The 19171-nt window shown below is 34.2% G+C and overlaps 2 protein-coding genes across 2 annotated transcripts; both read left to right on the forward strand.

Moving 5' to 3' along the window:
• The first annotated feature begins 332 nt into the window (after positions 1-332).
• On the forward strand, positions 333-6178 carry LOC139893750 (pyrophosphate--fructose 6-phosphate 1-phosphotransferase subunit alpha-like). Its single transcript, XM_071876924.1, has 19 exons — positions 333-536; positions 1194-1366; positions 1611-1723; positions 1832-1906; positions 2254-2367; positions 2462-2529; positions 2619-2702; positions 2935-2988; positions 3293-3373; positions 3467-3560; positions 3988-4061; positions 4157-4267; positions 4379-4423; positions 4759-4815; positions 4889-4993; positions 5079-5195; positions 5302-5405; positions 5492-5657; positions 5804-6178. The coding sequence occupies exons 1-19, from the start codon at positions 447-449 to the stop codon at positions 5921-5923; spliced, it is 1845 nt and encodes a 614-aa protein (XP_071733025.1). The 5' UTR covers positions 333-446; the 3' UTR covers positions 5924-6178.
• A 7601-nt stretch (positions 6179-13779) lies between these two features.
• On the forward strand, positions 13780-16116 carry LOC139893751 (cyclin-dependent kinase B2-2-like). Its single transcript, XM_071876925.1, has 8 exons — positions 13780-14029; positions 14631-14772; positions 14850-14911; positions 15002-15113; positions 15206-15299; positions 15414-15483; positions 15572-15710; positions 15796-16116. The coding sequence occupies exons 1-8, from the start codon at positions 13812-13814 to the stop codon at positions 15886-15888; spliced, it is 930 nt and encodes a 309-aa protein (XP_071733026.1). The 5' UTR covers positions 13780-13811; the 3' UTR covers positions 15889-16116.
• Positions 16117-19171: the final 3055 nt, after the last annotated feature.

The raw sequence follows: 19171 nt of genomic DNA on the forward strand, positions 1-19171 counted from the left end.
TTCGTCTCCTCCACTTTTATATCATTGTGTCATAATTCTAAAAATTAGTATGAGTTGTTTAATTTTTTTTAACAAAATCTATAATTTTAGTTAACTTCTATACTCAAGTTGTTGTGTACCTGACAGTCAAGTAGTATTATGTTTTCTGAATATATATTTATATATTCGATTAGATGATGATTAATTAATATAAATAAAGGGGTGTCATTATCACACAAAGGTATGCAACCACGGGTATGTTCTTTTTTTCTTATAGAAAATTAATTAATTTATAATTTTCATATTCAACGGCGCATCCCCGTTGTTTGCAGTTTAATTATATTCTTCTTTTAGTCACCAAACCACAAACAACTGCGTATAAACAGAGCAAACATATACATATAGTCATATAGATATATAGCTTCTGCATACTAAGCATTAAAAGTAAAATAAAACAAAAAAAAGAAATGGAATCAGATTATGGAGTTCCAAGAGACCTATCTCATCTGCAACAAGCTAGATCACTTTACAAACCACAGCTTCCTCCTTGTCTTCAGGTTCACTTTCATCCTCGTACAACATGTTAAATATATCTATATGTATAAATATTTTATCATGCACATATTTGTGATTCACTTTTTCATGTTTTGTATGATCTATTTGTAAAAAAAAAAAAAAAAAAAAAAAAAAAAAAAAAAACATTATTGACTTCATTTTAAGGCTAAGTGTATGTATTGTGATCCTTCCTATGATTCTGTTTGATCTAGGCCGTCCAAAAACGGAAAGTCAAACAAACAGGTATTCAATCAGTGTATGGAAAGTATGTTGTATACAGTGGCGGATTCAGGAATTATTTTTTACGGGGAAAAAAACGTTAATTAATTTAAAAGTACATTATACTAACTTAACACATCGAACTTTAACACATATATACGCTCAAAATATTCGGTCATCGGGGCGGATAACCTAGTTGCTCTGCACTGGATCTTGTATAATTAGTGTAAACAACCACTAGAAGTAAGATGATTATGATATTTGATATTGGTATAGCACAGGGGTCTTGTTAGTCAACTATTTATAATCCTTAAAATTTTATGTGACTCAACTGCCGAATATGCGGTTTTGCAGTTCATTTAAGCTGTTTATTATGGAATATGACTTTAACGATATGCTACGGTTTTGAGCAAAATTTATTTGGGTTTGGTCTTTATTAGGGAACTACTGTGCGAGTAGAGTATGGTGATGCAACTACGGTAGTGGATTCCGCAGGTGCTAGTGCGATAAGTCAATCTTTTCCTCACACTTATGGTCAACCATTGGCTCATTTTCTTCGAGCTACGTCCAATGTACCTGATGCACATATTATTACTCATCATCCTGCAATCAGGTATGAATTATTATTTCAAGTTAACCACTTTCATGAATGTAATCGTTGTTTGGTATAGTCTTTTATGTAACATGTGTCGATTTGGGTGGCGTTAATATTCAAATGGGTCAAGTTATAGAATATAGCTGAAGGAAGAAAGTGTAACTTCTAAATAGGCTGAAAGTTGCACACAATTTTCTAAATGTTACATTTTCAATTTTTTGTTTGTACCAATAAACTGTTGTTGATTATCATTTTTATTCAGAGTTGGATTGGTTTTCTGTGGGAGACAATCTCCTGGAGGACATAATGTTGTGTGGGGCCTACATGAAGCTCTTAAATTTCACAACTCCGAAAGTATTTTACTTGGATTTCTCGGTAAATAATGTTTGTTTTCGTTTTATGCTTGTGAATATATAATAGTCTCATGATTGAAGGTAACCTAAGAAATCATAAAAATAATTCTTTTTTTTTGGATGTCACCAGGTGGTTCCGAAGGTTTATTTGCTCAACGGACACTTGAAATCACAGACGATGTTCTTGCTACCTACAAAAACCAAGGTATTTTTCAAGAAAAAAGATGTATGACTGGTTTATTCATTTCCTTTACGAAGTAAGTTAACTACAGGTCACAGGTGGCAATATGGGCTAGTTGGACAGGGTTGTTAACGGCTCACAAAGCTGATTTTTGACACGGACTATGTTGCGATGACCCAAAATACTTTTTATCTGAACTTTTAATATTGTAGTCTAGTTTGTGGAACATAATGACGTTTATAGGTTTATGCATTAGAGGTACACCGTTTGAGCCGAACTAGTAAAGCAAAGTCAAAATCGACCCACTTATAAGTTAATGGAATACAATGCCACCTGTCATATTGATTAATGACTGTTTGAGTTATGTTTAGGTGGTTACGACCTATTGGGTCGAACAAAAGATCAAATTAGAACAACTGAACAAGTCAATTCTGCATTGAAAGCATGCAAGGCTCTGAAGTTGGATGGCCTTGTCATTGTTGGAGGTATGCAATAACTAAATTTGCATGATAGTGTTCATTTTTTGACCTTTTAGTTTTTTTATAGTTAATTAATATCGCGTTTTGTTTTCAAATCAAGGCGTATCGTCAAATACAGATGCAGCCCGTCTTGCTGAGACTTTTTCTCAAGCAAAATGCTCTACAAAGGTACATAAATGTGGCCATAAGCCTAAGTGGCTAAGTGTACTTTATTGTAACGATATATGTTTTACTTGAAAATATTTATTTATTTGCAGGTGGTAGGAGTACCTGTTACCTTGAATGGAGATCTTAAAAACCAGTTTGTTGAAGCTAATGTTGGCTTTGATACAGTTTGTAAGGTGTGCATTTATGATATTGACCGACTTATATGAATAACTAACTGTTGTAAATATAGGGGCTGACTCTTTAGTCCTTATTGAATCAGCTTTACACGTATACATTAAAGAAATTTATTGTCTGATGTAAATCATACTTTTTCGAATTTTTCATGCACATCCAAATTATTGAGCAATTAATATGTAACTATAAAACTGTTACCAAATACTAAGCCTTGATTGGTTTATTGTTTAGGTTGACTCTCAGCTCATCAGCAACCTCTGCACAGATGCTATTTCAGCTGAGAAGGTAATCCAGATAATTGAAGCAACTAATTGACTCTTAGATACTCTAATTTTAGCCAGAGATGGTAAAATGGGTTGGGTAATGGGTTAAATTATACACTTTTCTTTATTAGATGTAAAGAGTTACATTTTTTGTTTTATATATGATAATAATAAAACATATTACTACAATAATCATTTAGTTCTTTGTAATTGTTTTAATGGCACCTTATTGTATTTGTATATACATATTATGTGACTTTTGACCCGTTTCCTATTAGCTTGAATATAACAATTTGACCCATTGTAAATGATTTTCTTTTTTGCAGTACTATTATTTTGTTCGCATAATGGGTCAGAAAGCATCTCATGTTGCCTTGGAATGCGCTTTGCAGTCACATCCTAACATGGTGCCACATTCTTTCTTATCATAGTATTCACGTGCACGTTTTATATATTCTTCTTGTTGATCCCAAGTTTAACCATGTATGTCTTGTTTGTAGGTTATTCTTGGTGAAGAAGTTGTTGCTTCAAAATTAACCATCTTTGACTTAACAAAACAAATATGTGATGCCGTGCAAGCCAGGGCAGAAAACGGTCCGGTGTTTCCACATCGAGTTTTTATTATTATTTAATTATCTATTTCGCTAATTATCTCTGATGGGGAATATGGGTATAAAAAATAGCTTAAGAAGGAAATGGGTCAAATAGTTCGAAGCGGTTGAAATTTGCCTAAAGCGTAATTTCAGTACATAAAAACCTCCTTAATCATTTTGATAGAAAAGTAAAACTATTCTTAAAATGATACATAAATTGTCATCAGATTGGACACACTTACAACTCATAAACTATTCGGACCAGCATTTTTTTAGTCAATCAAGCCCGTTCCGACATGTTTCAACTAGTACCAAAAGATAACCTTCCTGGCCCACCCATCTTGTCACCTCTAGCTATCATCGGTGTACCGTGTAGTGGTTACTGTTTATATTATCAACTTATCTTTGGAAATTATTTATTTGGACAGAAAAGTACCATGGTGTCATTCTGCTTCCAGAAGGGCTAATAGAAAGCATTCCTGAAGTTTACGCCTTGTTGCAGGTGACTAGCATCTTTATCTTTATATTTTTTAATTTAAAGATCAAAAGATGTTATTATGCCTGATGCTACGGCATCAAAATCTTGTGTTTTCTCAGGAAATTCGTATATTTCTTCAACAAGGTGTTCCCACTAATAAAATATCATCACAACTGTCTCCTTGGGCATCCGCGTTATTTCAATTTTTGCCACCTTTTATTAGAGAAGAGGTCAGTTTTTATCATATTTTTGCATACGGACCCTATGTATGTATGTATGTATGTATGTATGTATGGCTTAATTAACAAATTTATGTAATTATATGTGTTTCAATTGCGCAGCTTCTTCTTTATCCTGAATCAGATGACTCTGCACAATTGTCTCAGGTACTTACTTTTACGCCCCTTGTAAAATCATATTAAGTAGAGTTGGAAAATGGGCGGGTCAAGTTGAACCGAATCACTTTTGTCATAAAAAATCAGACTTTTCTTCGTTACCAAGCGTGTTTAGTATGATTACATAGTTATCAAATATCTAATTTCCGAAGAAAACAGTTTAATAGGTTTTATGCATATAAATCAGGAAGGCCACAGGCTAGGGGCGAATTTGACCCGTTTGAGCTATTAGTGATAAACTTGACCTGAATCAACCCATCTAATAATAGGAAGGTTTTAAATTTAATTTCACAAGCATTGATTAATATTTGAATTTTGAATCTCAGATAGAAACAGAAAAGCTTCTTGCTGTGCTTGTGGAAGCGGAAATGAGCAAACGACTGGTAGAATATAATTATTACTATTATTTTTAATTAATCAAGATCTTCAAAAACTTAATAATGTTAAATTTAACAGAAAAAAGGAACATATAAAGGGAAGAAATTTACTGCAATCTGTCACTTTATGGGTTATCAAGCGCGAGGTTCACTACCTTCAAAATTCGACTGTGACTACGCCTATGTACGTTTTAAGCTAATTTATATAAATATCATATGTTAAAACATTAGGTAGCGTCTACCTAACTGTGATATTTAAAAAAATGTAGGTTCTTGGACATATTTGTTACCATATTCTGGTTGCTGGTCTTAATGGTTACATGGCCACCGTAACTAATTTGAAGGATTCTTTAAACAATTGGCGCTGCGGTGCTGCTCCAATAACTGTATGCCTTTTTTATTTATTTTAAATATATGCGTGTCCAGTCAGCATTCTTCGAAATAAACGACTGATAACTTTGTTACGCGTCTGACTAATTTGGAAATTTGTAGGCAATGATGGCCGTAAAGGATTATGGTCACGCTTCTGGGTCGATGATAACTGGAAAGCCTGTTGTTCATCCTGCTACCGTCGATTTAAGAGGAAAAGTATACGAGTACGTTTTTTTTCCGACGTTCAAAAAAAAATTATCCCTTTTTCTAAGAAGTGTTTATGGATGATGGCTACTGATTATAAGTGCAGGAAGCTTAGAGAAAATGCAACAAAGTTCTTGATGGATGATGCGTACATAAACCCTGGCCCGCTTCAGTTTGATGGTCCAGGTTCCGAATCTAGGACTGTCAGCTTGTACATTCAGGACCTGGATTACATGGGTCGTATAAAACAACTAAACGTGTATCTTGATAAGGTACGTATCCTTCTGGGTTGTATATGAGATGAGTATTTTGATAGTATAGTTTTTAGTTTTTGTAAATTATATAAAGATGTTAAATGGGTCAGTTTAACCCAGATGGTATCAAAAGTTGACCCGTTTGAGCCAATGCATCTGTGCAGGTACGAAGCATTGTGAAACCAGGCTGTTCTCAAGACATTTTGAAAGCTGCTTTAAGTGCCATGTCATCTGTGACAGATATACTTTCCGTTATGGCGTCTTCTTCGAATGGCAACATTTAAAGTTGACTTTTGTTGCCAACTTCAATCGATCTAACCTTATTTTTTGTCAATTTGAATGAGCGTCCGAATCTTTGATCTCTTTGGGTAAGTTTCATAATAACGAGAGACAACTGGCTATCCGAATAATGTCATTTTGTAAATTTTTATGCGGGTTGCGCAAAGGTATATATATTGGATAATGAATCAAATAATTGATAATTGATGTTTGATCAATTAATATGGTACATGTAATAAAAATAAAAACATTTCTTATATTATGAATCAACTCTATTGTGCAACTTGTTCACTAGTAGTATTGATATAAAGAGTGAAAACTCGAGTCTTATGTACCAGATTGGCATGGCCGTCTCAACGATTTTGAGGGCCCTGATCGAGACCTAAATATGAGCCCCAGTTATAGACATTAAATCTTTTGATACATATAAAAAACTAATATTATAAAATTATCAATACACATAAGTTTTCAAAAAAGCGTAACAATCTATTTATTCAAAAATAATTGGCATTTTATTATAATCAAACTACTATTTTTCAAAATATTGGGCCCCTAAAATTTTTTGGGCCATGTTCGGTTGCACACTCTGCACATGTATCGAAGACGCCCCGATTGGGTATATCACTTAGGTTCATGCTCAAAACTTGTTAGATTCTTGTTTAAAACTTGATGGCTTCTTTATTCACAACGTATCTTTTGTTTAATATTACCGAGCTAAAAATTTAAGGCTCTAGAGGTCGGACACTATCAAATTCATGGTGCTCATTTACACCTCTAATTAGCTGGCCTACTTCATAATATCAATGTCAATAATAGTGTGTAGGACATTGATGAAAAAGTGTATGGGCAAATATGAAAATATGTATTATGATGACACTCACTGGCGACAAGCACAGGTCTTTTACATCCGCAACCCACTTGCCATGAATTTCTTTACATGTCGGAGTCGCGTACCCGTTAATGGTTAAAGTTTTTGCCCAAACCCGTGACCCGTGTATTATAGAAATATACTATTTTAACTAATCTAAAGAAGATAACACAATAACAAAAGCTAAGAGATATATGTAAAATGACATGAAATTACTAAATTATTACTAAATTATTTATTATTTACCAATATAATTTTAACGTAATTTACTTTCCCATTACAAATAATATCAAGTTTAAAATTTATATATAATATAAATCTATGCGTATATCTAAGAGTAATATAATAAGTCTCATGAATATTTACCCGTGACGAATAGTGTATACTAGCAACCCATTCGTGACTCGTGACGAATAGTGTATACTAGCAACCCATTCGTGACTCGTCGGCGAGTAGAATTTTTTACCCGTATCCTGTTGGAAATTTAGTGTAATTGAGGGATTTAATCTACACTTGTAAACGGGTTAGGAGGTACGGAGTGTACACCCATTAAGTGATAGATTGCCCGGACCCGAAAGTGGTTTTCCATTATCACAAATTTGATTGATTACGGAAGTATTATTCCTGCACTAGGTGAAACATCTCCATCGTGGAAATAAAACAAACAACTTTATGTAAAGGATTTGTTTTAGATTTGAAAACGATTTCCTAGATTTGGTTGTTGGAAATAAAACAAACAACTTTATGTAAATGATTTGTTTTAGATTTGAAAACGATTTCCTTGATTTGGTTGTTGGAAATAAAACAAACAACTTTATGTAAAGGATTTGTTTAGATTTGAAAACGATTTCCTTGATTTGGTTGTTGGAAATAAAACAAACAACTTTATGTAAAGGATTTGTTTTAGATTTGAAAACGAAATTAGTTAGTGAAACATCTCCATCGTGAAATAATACTTATTTTTGGGTGCCTATAAATAAGGACTATCATTTATGAGAATAAGATATACGAAAAACACCTTAATACTCTTATGCAAAAGAGTTCTTGTTTACTGCCAATAACAAGAACTAATCTCTGTCTTATCCCAAAGTGATATTCGTGTAACTCAGGCAATAAGGGTCGAATAATTACTTTCGGAAAGTGATACCACGATTCAGTGATTTATCCGGCTATCGATTATTTTACCCTACACGAAATTTCAATAAAACCTCCAACAATCGAAAGTAATTATTCGTTATAATCGATGGCGGCTACGATGAAACACATGACGGCGAATTTCTCCAAACTTGATAAGTTTGAGGGAATTGATTTTAGGAGATGGCAAAAGAAGATGCACTTCTTTCTGAGCAGCATGAGTGTGGTGTACGTACTCAGCACACCAATTCCTGAAGATCATGGTGATGATGCCACTATTGAACAAATTCGGAAAAGGTGCAAGTGGGAGAACGATGACTACATCGCTAGAGGTTTAATCCTCAATGGTATGGCTGATTCCCTTTTTGATATTTACCTAAATGTTGAATCTTCTAAAGAACTATGGGACTGTTTAGAAACCAAGTATATGTCTGAGGATGCTTCTAGTAAAAAGTTCCTTGTGAGTAATTTTAATAATTACAAGATGGTCGATTCTAGACCGGTCTTGGAACAATACAATGAGCTCATTCGTATACTTGGTCAATTCACACAACATAAGATGAACATGGATGAGTCTATTCAAGTCTCAAGCATAATTGATAAACTACCTCCATCTTGGAAAGAATTTAAACATTCTTTGAAACATAAGAAGGAGGAGTTAACTCTTGTTGAGTTGGGTAGTCATCTGCGTATTGAGGAATCCCTCAGGTTGCAGGATAATGACAAGCCAAAGAGCAACGAAGTTGCTGGTACGTCTGTTGTCAATATGGTGGAACATAAAAAGTTCACTAGTAATAATGACAAAAAGGGCACACGTAAACATCAAGGTTATAACAGGGCTAATCCGAACAAGAAGTCTAAATTGACTTGTTGGAAGTGTGGTAAAACTGGACACATGAAAAAGGATTGCAAGGTTATTTTTGGTAATAATAATGCCAAAGGATCTAGCACAAGCGGTTCGGGAAATGGTTTAAACAACCACAACTCGAAAGGTCAGAATATATTTAATAATTCAAATGAGAATTATTATGTTTCATATATATCTGAGGCTTATTTTGTGCAGGATGATGATGTCGCGTGGTGGGTTGACTCGGGAGCCACCACCCATGTATGCAAGGATAGATTTTGGTTCAAGACTTACGAGTCCGTGACTGATGGATCAATTCTTCATATGGGAAATGAGTCAACAGCCTCTGTTCATGGACGTGGAAGTGTGGATTTGTGTTTTAGTTCTGGAAAAACTATTTGTTTGTTTGATGTTTTGCATGTACCACAAATAAGAAAAAATTTGGTTTCCAGTAGTGTGTTAAATTGTTGTGGTTATAAACAAGTGATTGAATCTGATAAGTTTGTTTTGTCAAAACATGGTATGTTTGTTGGTTTTGGTTATTTATGCAATAGAATATTTAGACTTAACATTAATCACTTGAATGTTAATTTTGCTTTTATATCTACTTCTAGCATAAATAATTCTACACTTTGGCATGCTAGACTAGGACATATACACTTTAAAAGAATGCAAGATATGTCTAAAGATGGATTAATACCGGTTTTTGACATGAACAATGAAAAGTGTAAAACGTGTATGTTAACAAAGATCACTAAGAAACCATTTCAAAATGTACATTGTGATACTGAAATTTTGGAATTAATACATAGTGATTTATGTGATTTGCATGCTACTCCTACTTTAGGGAACAAGAAATATTTTGTGACTTTTATTGATGATGCTTCTAGATTTTGCTATGTTTATTTGTTACATACTAAGGATGAAGCATTAGATAAATTTAAAATATTTAAAACTGAAGTAGAATTACAACAAAAGGCTTTGATTAAAAGACTTAGAACAGATAGGGGAGGTGAATACATTGACCAATCGTATTTCCAATCCGTTGGTATTATCCATGAGACCACAGCTCCTTATACTCCACAACAAAATGGTATATCTGAAAGGAAGAATAGGGTCCTTAAGGAAATGGTTAATTCCATGTTATCCTATTCGGGTTTAAGTGAAGGATTTTGGGGGGAAGCTATGTTAACAGCTTGTTATTTGCTTAATAGAGTTCCTAACAAAAGAAACAAGATTACACCTTATGAACTTTGGAATAAAAGGAAACCTAACTTGAATTATCTTCGGGTATGGGGCTGTAGGGCGGTTGTAAGACTACCTGATCCCAAGAAGAAAAGTTTAGGTGAAAGAGGTATAGATTGCATATTTGTTGGATATGTTGAACATTCCAAGGCATATAGGTTCTATGTAATAGAGCCTAATGAGTTTGTCTCAATCAATTCTGTGATTGATTCAAGGGATGCAATCTTTGAAGAAAATCGATTTTCATCTATACCTAGACCAAAGGATATGATTCCAAGTAACAATGGAATCAGTAAGGATTGTAATGATGAAGTCTCTGAAAAGGCTGTTGATCAGTCACTTGAGCTTCGAAAAAGCAAAAGAAAAAGGAAACCTAAATCATTTGGACCAGATTTTCAACTATACTTAGTTGAAGGTTCTAGGGATGATGTTTCTACCCAATATTCGTATTGTTTCAATGTTGATGATGATCCTAAAACATATGATGAAGCAATGAGGTCTCAGGATGTTGCATTCTGGAAAGAGGCAATTAATGATGAGATAGATTCTATCATGGGCAATAACACTTGGGTGTTAGCTGATCTACCTCCTGGTTGCAAACCATTGGGTTGCAAATGGATTTTCAAAAAGAAGATGAAGGTGGATGGAACTATTGAAAAGTTCAAGGCAAAGTTAGTCATTCAAGGCTTTAGACAAAAGTCTGGAATTGACTATTTTGATACTTATGCTCCCGTGGCACGTATCACTACCATTAGACTACTGATTGCTTTGGCTACGATTCACAATCTAGTTATTCACCAGATGGATGTGAAGACAGCATTCTTGAATGGTGAATTGGATGAGGAGGTTTATATGAACCAACCTCAGGGCTTTGTCATGCCAGGAAATGAAGGCAAGGTGTGTAAACTTGTGAAATCCTTATATGGTTTGAAACAAGCACCTAAGCAATGGCATCAAAAGTTTGATGAAGTAATTTTATCTAGTGGTTTTAAATTAAACCAAGCAGATAAATGTGTATATAGTAAATTTGATGATTCTGGTAAAGGAGTTATAATTTTTCTATATGTTGATGACATGTTAATCTTTGGGACTGACCAAAGCCAGGTTGATTTAACAAAAGAATTTTTGTCATCAAAATTCTCCATGAAAGATATGGGGGAGGCTGACGTTATCCTTGGCATTAGGATCAAACGTGAAAGCAAAGGAATTTCGATTTGTCAATCTCATTATATTGAGAAGGTGTTGAAAAAGTTCAATTGCTTTGAATGTAATCTTGTGAGTACCCCTGCTGATCCAAGTGAGAAGCTTATGCCTAATCAAGGTGAAGCTGTATCACAACTTGAGTATTCTCAGGTGATTGACTGTTTGATGTACGCCATGACTTGTACAAGGCCGGATATTGCTTTTGCTGGGGGAAAACTGAGTAGATATACTAGTAATCCTAGTACTCATCACTGGCAAGCAATTAGGCGGGTACTGAAGTACTTGAAGAAAACTATGGACTATAGTTTATCTTATAATGGGTTTCCTTCGGTAATAGAAGGATATTCTGATGCGAGTTGGATAACCAATATTGAAGATCATTCTTTAACGAGTGGTTGGGTGTTCTTGCTTGGGGGAGGTGCTATTTCATGGGCTTCTAAGTAGCAGACATGTATTACCAACTCAACGATGGAATCTGAGTTTGTTGCTTTAGCTGCTGCTGGTAAAGAAGCAGAATGGCTTAGAAACTTGATCCATGAGATACCATTATGGCCTAAACCTATAGCACCCATGTCTATCCATTGTGATAGTGCTGCGACATTGGCAAAGGCTTATAGCCAGATGTACAATGGAAAGTCTAGACACTTAGGTGTCAGACATAGCATGATTCGTGAACTTATCATGAATGGGGTGATTTATATAGTGTTCGTGAGGTCACAACAGAATTTAGCTGATCACTTGACGAAGGGATTGGCAAGAGACTTGGTGAACAAGTCTGCTGTGGGGATGGGTTTAAAGTCCACATAAATTTCTAATTATAAGATACCCAATTTCCTTCTGATGAAAATTAGAAGTTGAATTCAATGTGGAAGGCTTATACTTAGAAATTTGGAGTACAAAATTTTGTATCATCCCAAGGTAAGGTATGTACTCGGACCTGTTGAAGGTGAGGATGAAGTTTAGCTTCTTAATGGTTTATTTGAAAAATTGCAATAGCAGGTGCATGACTGAAATGAACTACCTATGTAAATGTGAAGTTTTGCCGCTTCAACAAAGCTTGGACTTTTGCTTTAGATACATTCATGAATGGATATGGACACATGGCTTGTAAAGTGTCAGGATAGCTTTAGAGTATTTGAAAACTTATGTGTATGTTATTTTCAGTTATTCAAATGGGTTGAAGGGTTCAATTCTTAGAACACCCCGATTCTCGAATATTTGGAATGTGTAATGTACTAAGGTGAAAATTCAATCTTCAAGATATTTTCATTTATGCATAAGTTTTTGTTTTAATTTGTTTAATTCTCATGAAACGAATTGCACTAAATTGGGGAGGATTGTTGGAAATTTAGTGTAATTGAGGGATTTAATCTACACTTGTAAACGGGTTAGGAGGTACGGAGTGTACACCCATTAAGTGATAGATTGTCCGGACCCGAAAGTGGTTTTCCATTATCACAAATTTGATTGATTACGGAAGTATTATTCCTGCACTAGGTGAAACATCTCCATCGTGGAAATAAAACAAACAACTTTATGTAAAGGATTTGTTTTAGATTTGAAAACGATTTCCTAGATTTGGTTGTTGGAAATAAAACAAACAACTTTATGTAAATGATTTGTTTTAGATTTGAAAACGATTTCCTTGATTTGGTTGTTGGAAATAAAACAAACAACTTTATGTAAAGGATTTGTTTAGATTTGAAAACGATTTCATTGATTTGGTTGTTGGAAATAAAACAAACAACTTTATGTAAAGGATTTGTTTTAGATTTGAAAACGAAATTAGTTAGTGAAACATCTCCATCGTGGAATAATACTTATTTTTGGGTGCCTATAAATAAGGACTATCATTTATGAGAATAAGATATACGAAAAACACCTTAATACTCTTATGCAAAAGAGTTCTTGTTTACTGCCAATAACAAGAACTAATCTCTGTCTTATCCCAAAATGATATTCGTGTAACCCAGGCAATAAGGGTCGAATAATTACTTTCGGAAAGTGATACCACGATTCAGTAATTTATCCGGCTATCAATTATTTTACCCTACACGAAATTTCAATAAAACCTCCAACATATCCATACTCATGAGTAAAATCTCATGAATTATCCGTCCATCACAAAATAAATACCTGTCGTATTATTACTCTTTATAATTATAATTATATAATTATTGTTTCTGTACATTGTCATTGTCATTGTAATTGTAATCCTAATTATGTTGATCAATAAAGTCAAACGTAATATTCGAACGAACGTGTAGTAAAATAAAATAAAAAAATATATGCTTTCACATGCCACTTTAGAGAAAGTGTAGTAAAATAAAACAGGTATAGCACATATGCTTTCACATGCCACTTTAGAGAAAGTGTAGTAAAATAAAATAAAATAAAATAAAATAAAATACAAAAGAGAAAATATCTAAATTCTAAATTTGAAATTCAAAAGATAGTTTCCGTTACACAAAGAGAGCGTTGTCCCAAACGGTTATATAATACCCAATCTTCCCCTTTCTTTCATTCTTCATCTTCATCTTCATCTTCATCATTTCAAACACTGATAACATTTTTTAGCGAAATTCAAGATACAGAAATGGAATCAACTAAAACAGCAATGGAAGCCTTCGAGAAACTCGAGAAAGTCGGTGAAGGAACCTACGGTAAAGTCTACAAAGCCAGAGAGAAAGCCACCGGCAAAATCGTTGCTCTGAAAAAAACAAAACTTCATGAAGATGAAGAAGGCGTTCCACCGACTACTCTTCGTGAGATCTCAATCTTACGAATGCTTTCACGTGATCCTCATGTTGTTAAGTATGTCAATTTATCTCTCTGTACCTAATTACTTCTTATTATCACTTTAATTAGGGTTTGTTGAATCTTTTTTTAATCTGTTCGATCTAATATCAGATCTGTTAATTTTAATTAGTTTGACTTGATTGTTTTTTTTTTTTTTAACTATTATCATCGATTATAGATTATATCGATTTAGATTATATTTTCTGTTTAATTAGGAATTTCTGGATTAATATGCTTATTTTTTCTGGTTAATTTGTGATTTCTAGGGTTACCATTTGTCTAACATATTTTTTCAATTCATAATTTGAGATCGCCTTGCTAGGGTTTCAATTAGCCCGTTATCAGATGTTCTTCTGGATCAGTTGATTTAAATCGCTTTGATATGATTTGTGAATCTTCTATCAAATTGTAACGATTTTAGGTCATAATGACACTTTAATTAGGTTATATAGCAGTCTAAATCGTGATTTATCTCAGTAATGTACTAATGTGCTTCTATAAGGATGACTAGGGTTTTTAGGTATATGTTTGAATTTTTTGCCTGTGATCTGAAAAATGTACCTAACATTGGTATCAACTAGTTATGCATCTAACTACAATCATTGACACCAAACAGGTTGATGGATGTGAAGCAAGGAGTGAACAAAAGCGGAAATACGGTCCTTTACTTAGTGTTCGAGTACATGGAGACTGATGTGAAGAAATTCATCAGATCGTATCGCCAAACCGGTGATAACATTCCACCTCAAATTGTCAAGGTACACCATATTCATAATTAACTTCATACTACATTTGTACATAAATATCAAAATTGTTTTTTTTGTGCTTGTTGTAGAGCTTGATGTATCAGCTTTGCAAAGGTGTTGCTTTCTGTCATGCTCATGGTGTCTTACACAGGTATCACTTGTTCTCCATTTGTTAAAAAATTTTAAAATTCCAATATCATTTTGGTATTAAATTATTAATTACTTTGCTTATTTGATCCAGGGATCTTAAACCCCACAATCTGTTACTGGATCGAAAGACATTGATGCTAAAAATAGCTGATCTTGGACTTGCCCGAGCCTTTACTTTACCAATTAAGAAGTATACACATGAGGTATTAAGCCTGTTTCAAGTGACAAATTAGTTAAGTTTCATAATTTCTTAAGCACTTAATTGACAGTTTGGTTACAACTTCTATGTTTGCAGATTTTGACCCTTTGGTATAGGGCTCCTGAGGTCCTTCTGGGTGCTACCCATTACTCAACGTCTGTTGACATGTGGTCCGTTGGCTGCATATTTGGTAAGTCTCCTTGTACATTGTTATTTTGTTATTTAATAATCGTTTATCGTTTATAGTTTTTTCATTTGTTATAAGGAACTGATCACCTGATTGACTGTTTGTCAAAATTTGTAGCTGAACTAGTCACAAATGCAGCCATATTTGCTGGAGATTCTGAGCTACAACAGCTGTTACACATTTTCAAGTCTGAATTTGTATTATTATCTCAAAATTGGGAATATTATTTGATGTTTGTTGCATGATTTAATGATTATTATATTGCTTGTGTTCAGGTTGTTAGGTACTCCTAATGAAGAAATTTGGCCAGGAGTTAGCAAGCTAAAGGACTGGCATGAGTACCCACAATGGAAACCTAAGCTGATTTCATCTTCTGTCACAAATTTGGATGCAAATGGCCTTGATCTCCTTTCGGTAAATAATGAGTTTATCTTGTTTTTCAAGTTAATATAATGGAATTAATCTAGAATATCTTTTGATTGGTTATGTATTTGTGCAGCAAATGTTTGAGTATGAGCCATCAAAGCGGATTTCAGCTAAAAAGGCAATGGAGCATCCGTATTTTGATGATCTTGACAAGACACATCTTTGAGAAACGCCTGTTCTGTTGCTTTTCTCAAGCAAGATTAACATCTGATTGTTAGTAGTCATTAGATGCAAATTATGATATAAATCTCTGGGAACTAAGCACTTTTTAGTGGCAAGTTGTAATTCTCTCGTCTTTTTGTTTTTCGGTTCAATTATCCTTCCATTAAACTCAACTCTAATTTTTCAATATCATGTGTTGAAGGTTTCTCTTTTGTGTTTAATCTTTTGTATCGACTTGCAATGGTGCTTGCGGCTAGAATAAAAATGATAAATATATGCTAATTCTATGTGTTTAAATCTTTGTATGATTGGTATTGACTTGCAAACGCAACTGTGGGACGACAGAACCAAATGCTGCTGATGAACAGTTGAGCAAATAAAAAACTGCCACTGAAGTTGACCATTTTATTTAGTGACCATTGTGTTTACTTTGGACAAGAGATATGTAATAGCTTGAGGGATGTGTGGTGGCAAAATGGGTGGGTTCAGTAATTGGTAAAATGGTATCTGGTTGTCATCTTCATACTCTATATCGCTACAACGCCCCTCAAGAGGCGTTCAACATGGATAAGCTCCCACTGACCCATCAATTTAGGATCCAATTCGAGAAAAGGTCTGAATCACGAATCGTTTTGTGAGTTTGTGATGCGAAATTTGGATTGACAGGAAAATACAATTTGTGTTGTTTTTTTCGGGGCTAAAAAGACGATAACATTCAAAATGGACCAATCATCAAGAGATGAGGACCTAAACACAAGATACATAGGGCGCGCATACAAAGCAAACCAAACCAACCAAACCGCACCTAAACTAACTACAATCTAGGCGTGAGCCATTGCAAGGCAAAAAAGAAAGAAAAAAAATGGAACCAAGAGGCAACACGGCCAACAAACAAGCAACACAACAAACACGAAACAAGCTATCCTAACAGAATAAACTACCTAACAACACCACCTCACCTACAACAATAACCACAACAAACCGTATGTATTTGTTAAAAAGACAAAAGACAAGCGAATCGAACAAACCACCAAAACCACCGCATCAAGACCTCTTCCTACCCCTCGTACCCGATCAAGAAACCTTGCCACTAACCCATCAATTTAGGATCCAATTTGAGTAAAGGTCTGAATCGCGACTCGATTTGTGAGATTGCGATGCGAAATTTGGATTGACAGAAAAAGTCAACTTGTTGTTGTGCAAGTTGGATTATTGTATTTAATCAACCTTAGTTTTGTAATCCATGGTTCGAAAATAAAAAGAAAAACTCATTAGTATGGTCTCGTGGACTAAAACATTGAGTTGTAGCTCAACTGGTAGTAATCTGACTCTCTTAGTGAGAGGTCAGGAGTTCGACTCCGCTGGGCTGCAACATTGCACTCAATGTTATCCCTGACCTAAAGTATCCGCCCAGGTCGCCTTTCGCTTAGTGCGGGGGCAGCGGGGAGGGGTTTTACAGGTCAGGCCCTCGTATTGGTCCGAGTTTCCTCCAGGGCAGTAGTTGGGGGCGGGTTATGCAACTATGAGAGATAAACGCATGGGTGATCTAGTCCCCTGGGTGATCCGATGTCAAAAAAATGGTCTCATGGACTTAAAAGATCTTTAAACATAACTACATTATATCCGTGTATCATATTGTTCGTATCATTCATTATTTGCAGTATCTTTTTGGTTTAATTGGGAGGTTAATAATTGAGATCCACTAATTGTGTTTTTTGGGAGGTTGATAATTAAGATCCATTAAATGGGGCCAATGGGCCTTTGCTTCATTGGTACCCATGCTTCATGGGTTCGAGAGATACCCGGGTTCGAGTATCGGCAGGAGGTTTTCTGTGGATTTTCATCCGCCTGCCCCGTATGGGAGGGTTTAAGGGTGGGGGCCACGGTTTCCTCCTGGTGCGAATATGTGAGACTAACCACTAACATTGCCGTTCAAAAAAAAAAAAAAAAAAAAAAAAAAAAGATCCATTAAATGGGTGAGTATAACATCAAGTGTTATAGGTAATAAATGTTATTTCATATTTTTTTAATGACAGTTGTGAATTTTATATATTTCACTTTTTTTTAGCACGAGTGCTATGAGTTTAGTTTTTGTTAACAATATGTTATTGTTATTGTTGATTGGATTGGATGTTCGCTACAAATCATAACAATTATAAATGTAAATATGTAATGCTAAACTAATTTTTTTTTTAAAGGTAACAATTTTATTTATTAATAACTCAAGAGAGATAGTAGCAACCCAAAATAGGGACTACCCGCACGCAATACATACAATCAAGAGATGCCAAGATGGCAACAAACGAGAAACAAAACCAAAAAAAAACAAAAAACTAGAGAAAGTACACACAATATAATGCTAAACTAAATTATGATCAAAACTTGAATGTCACACGTATGATGAATTAGTTCTAATTTGAACTCATATGTGAGTTTTGCGGAAACATATGATTAAACTATTAGTCATGCTTTTCATTCATTAGTCACATGATCGGTTCCTAATTAACACAAGTTTATTGCTTGTCATGATTTTTGTTAATATATTAATACATGCATATGACATGAAATAACTAAGAAAGTCGGATTTTACTCACAAAAAGAAAGGAAAACAAGAAAAGAAAAAAAAAAAAAAAACAATAATATGTAAAATATTTAATGAGTTTTAGGCTTTAGAACGTAATTTTCAAACTTTTGAAATCTTCTTCTAATTCACCCAATCTTGTGATCATAGCAAATGACTTTTTGTTATGAGGGTCACGATGCTTACAATTTGTTTGAGGGTTTGTAATTTATTTTAAGAGTTTTATTAACATTTGACCTTATGGTATACATTAACTCGTAATAATTTTTCAAATATCGAGTTTGTATATTTTTTTTTTCCCCGAAAAGCAAGAAAATTTGTATTTAAATCACGAAGAATTACAATGGTCGGTAATGTGTACCCAACTTACACGAGAATATATTCACAAACCTATTACAATTATGTGTTGCAAAGGGAGCAACATCAAAAATACAAAAAATTAAATAGAGAGATATACACTTGGATTATTCAACCAAACAAGCCACTCGATCTTTTTCTTCTTTCCCGTCGTATTTGAAATCCATTCGAATGATTTAGTTTGAATCTCATTTAGAGCAACCGGAGTATTCCACATTCTACCGTGAAAAATCATATTGTTTCGATTTTTCCAAATGAGATAAACATCAACCCATTTCACCGCTTGACAAATCTTATTCCCGATTGAAAACATTTGAACCGATGCATTACCGCGAAGAATTCTGTTGAG

This window comes from Rutidosis leptorrhynchoides, chromosome 2, assembly GCF_046630445.1.
Source record: "Rutidosis leptorrhynchoides isolate AG116_Rl617_1_P2 chromosome 2, CSIRO_AGI_Rlap_v1, whole genome shotgun sequence".
Taxonomy (NCBI): domain Eukaryota; kingdom Viridiplantae; phylum Streptophyta; class Magnoliopsida; order Asterales; family Asteraceae; genus Rutidosis; species Rutidosis leptorrhynchoides.

What these genes read in the sequence shown, in the direction of transcription:
- LOC139893750 (XM_071876924.1), top strand. Translation starts at nt 447, where the DNA reads ATGGAATCAGATTATGGAGTTCCAAGAGACCTATCTCATCTGCAACAA. An exon ending in TATTTTACTTGGATTTCTCG is followed by an intron (nt 1,724 to 1,831) that starts GTAAATAATGTT and finishes GGATGTCACCAG; the next exon opens with GTGGTTCCGAAGGTTTATTT. An exon ending in TGCAGTCACATCCTAACATG is followed by an intron (nt 3,374 to 3,466) that starts GTGCCACATTCT and finishes TCTTGTTTGTAG; the next exon opens with GTTATTCTTGGTGAAGAAGT.
- LOC139893751 (XM_071876925.1), top strand. Translation starts at nt 13,812, where the DNA reads ATGGAATCAACTAAAACAGCAATGGAAGCCTTCGAGAAACTCGAGAAA. An exon ending in CGTGATCCTCATGTTGTTAA is followed by an intron (nt 14,030 to 14,630) that starts GTATGTCAATTT and finishes GACACCAAACAG; the next exon opens with GTTGATGGATGTGAAGCAAG. An exon ending in TTCCACCTCAAATTGTCAAG is followed by an intron (nt 14,773 to 14,849) that starts GTACACCATATT and finishes TGCTTGTTGTAG; the next exon opens with AGCTTGATGTATCAGCTTTG.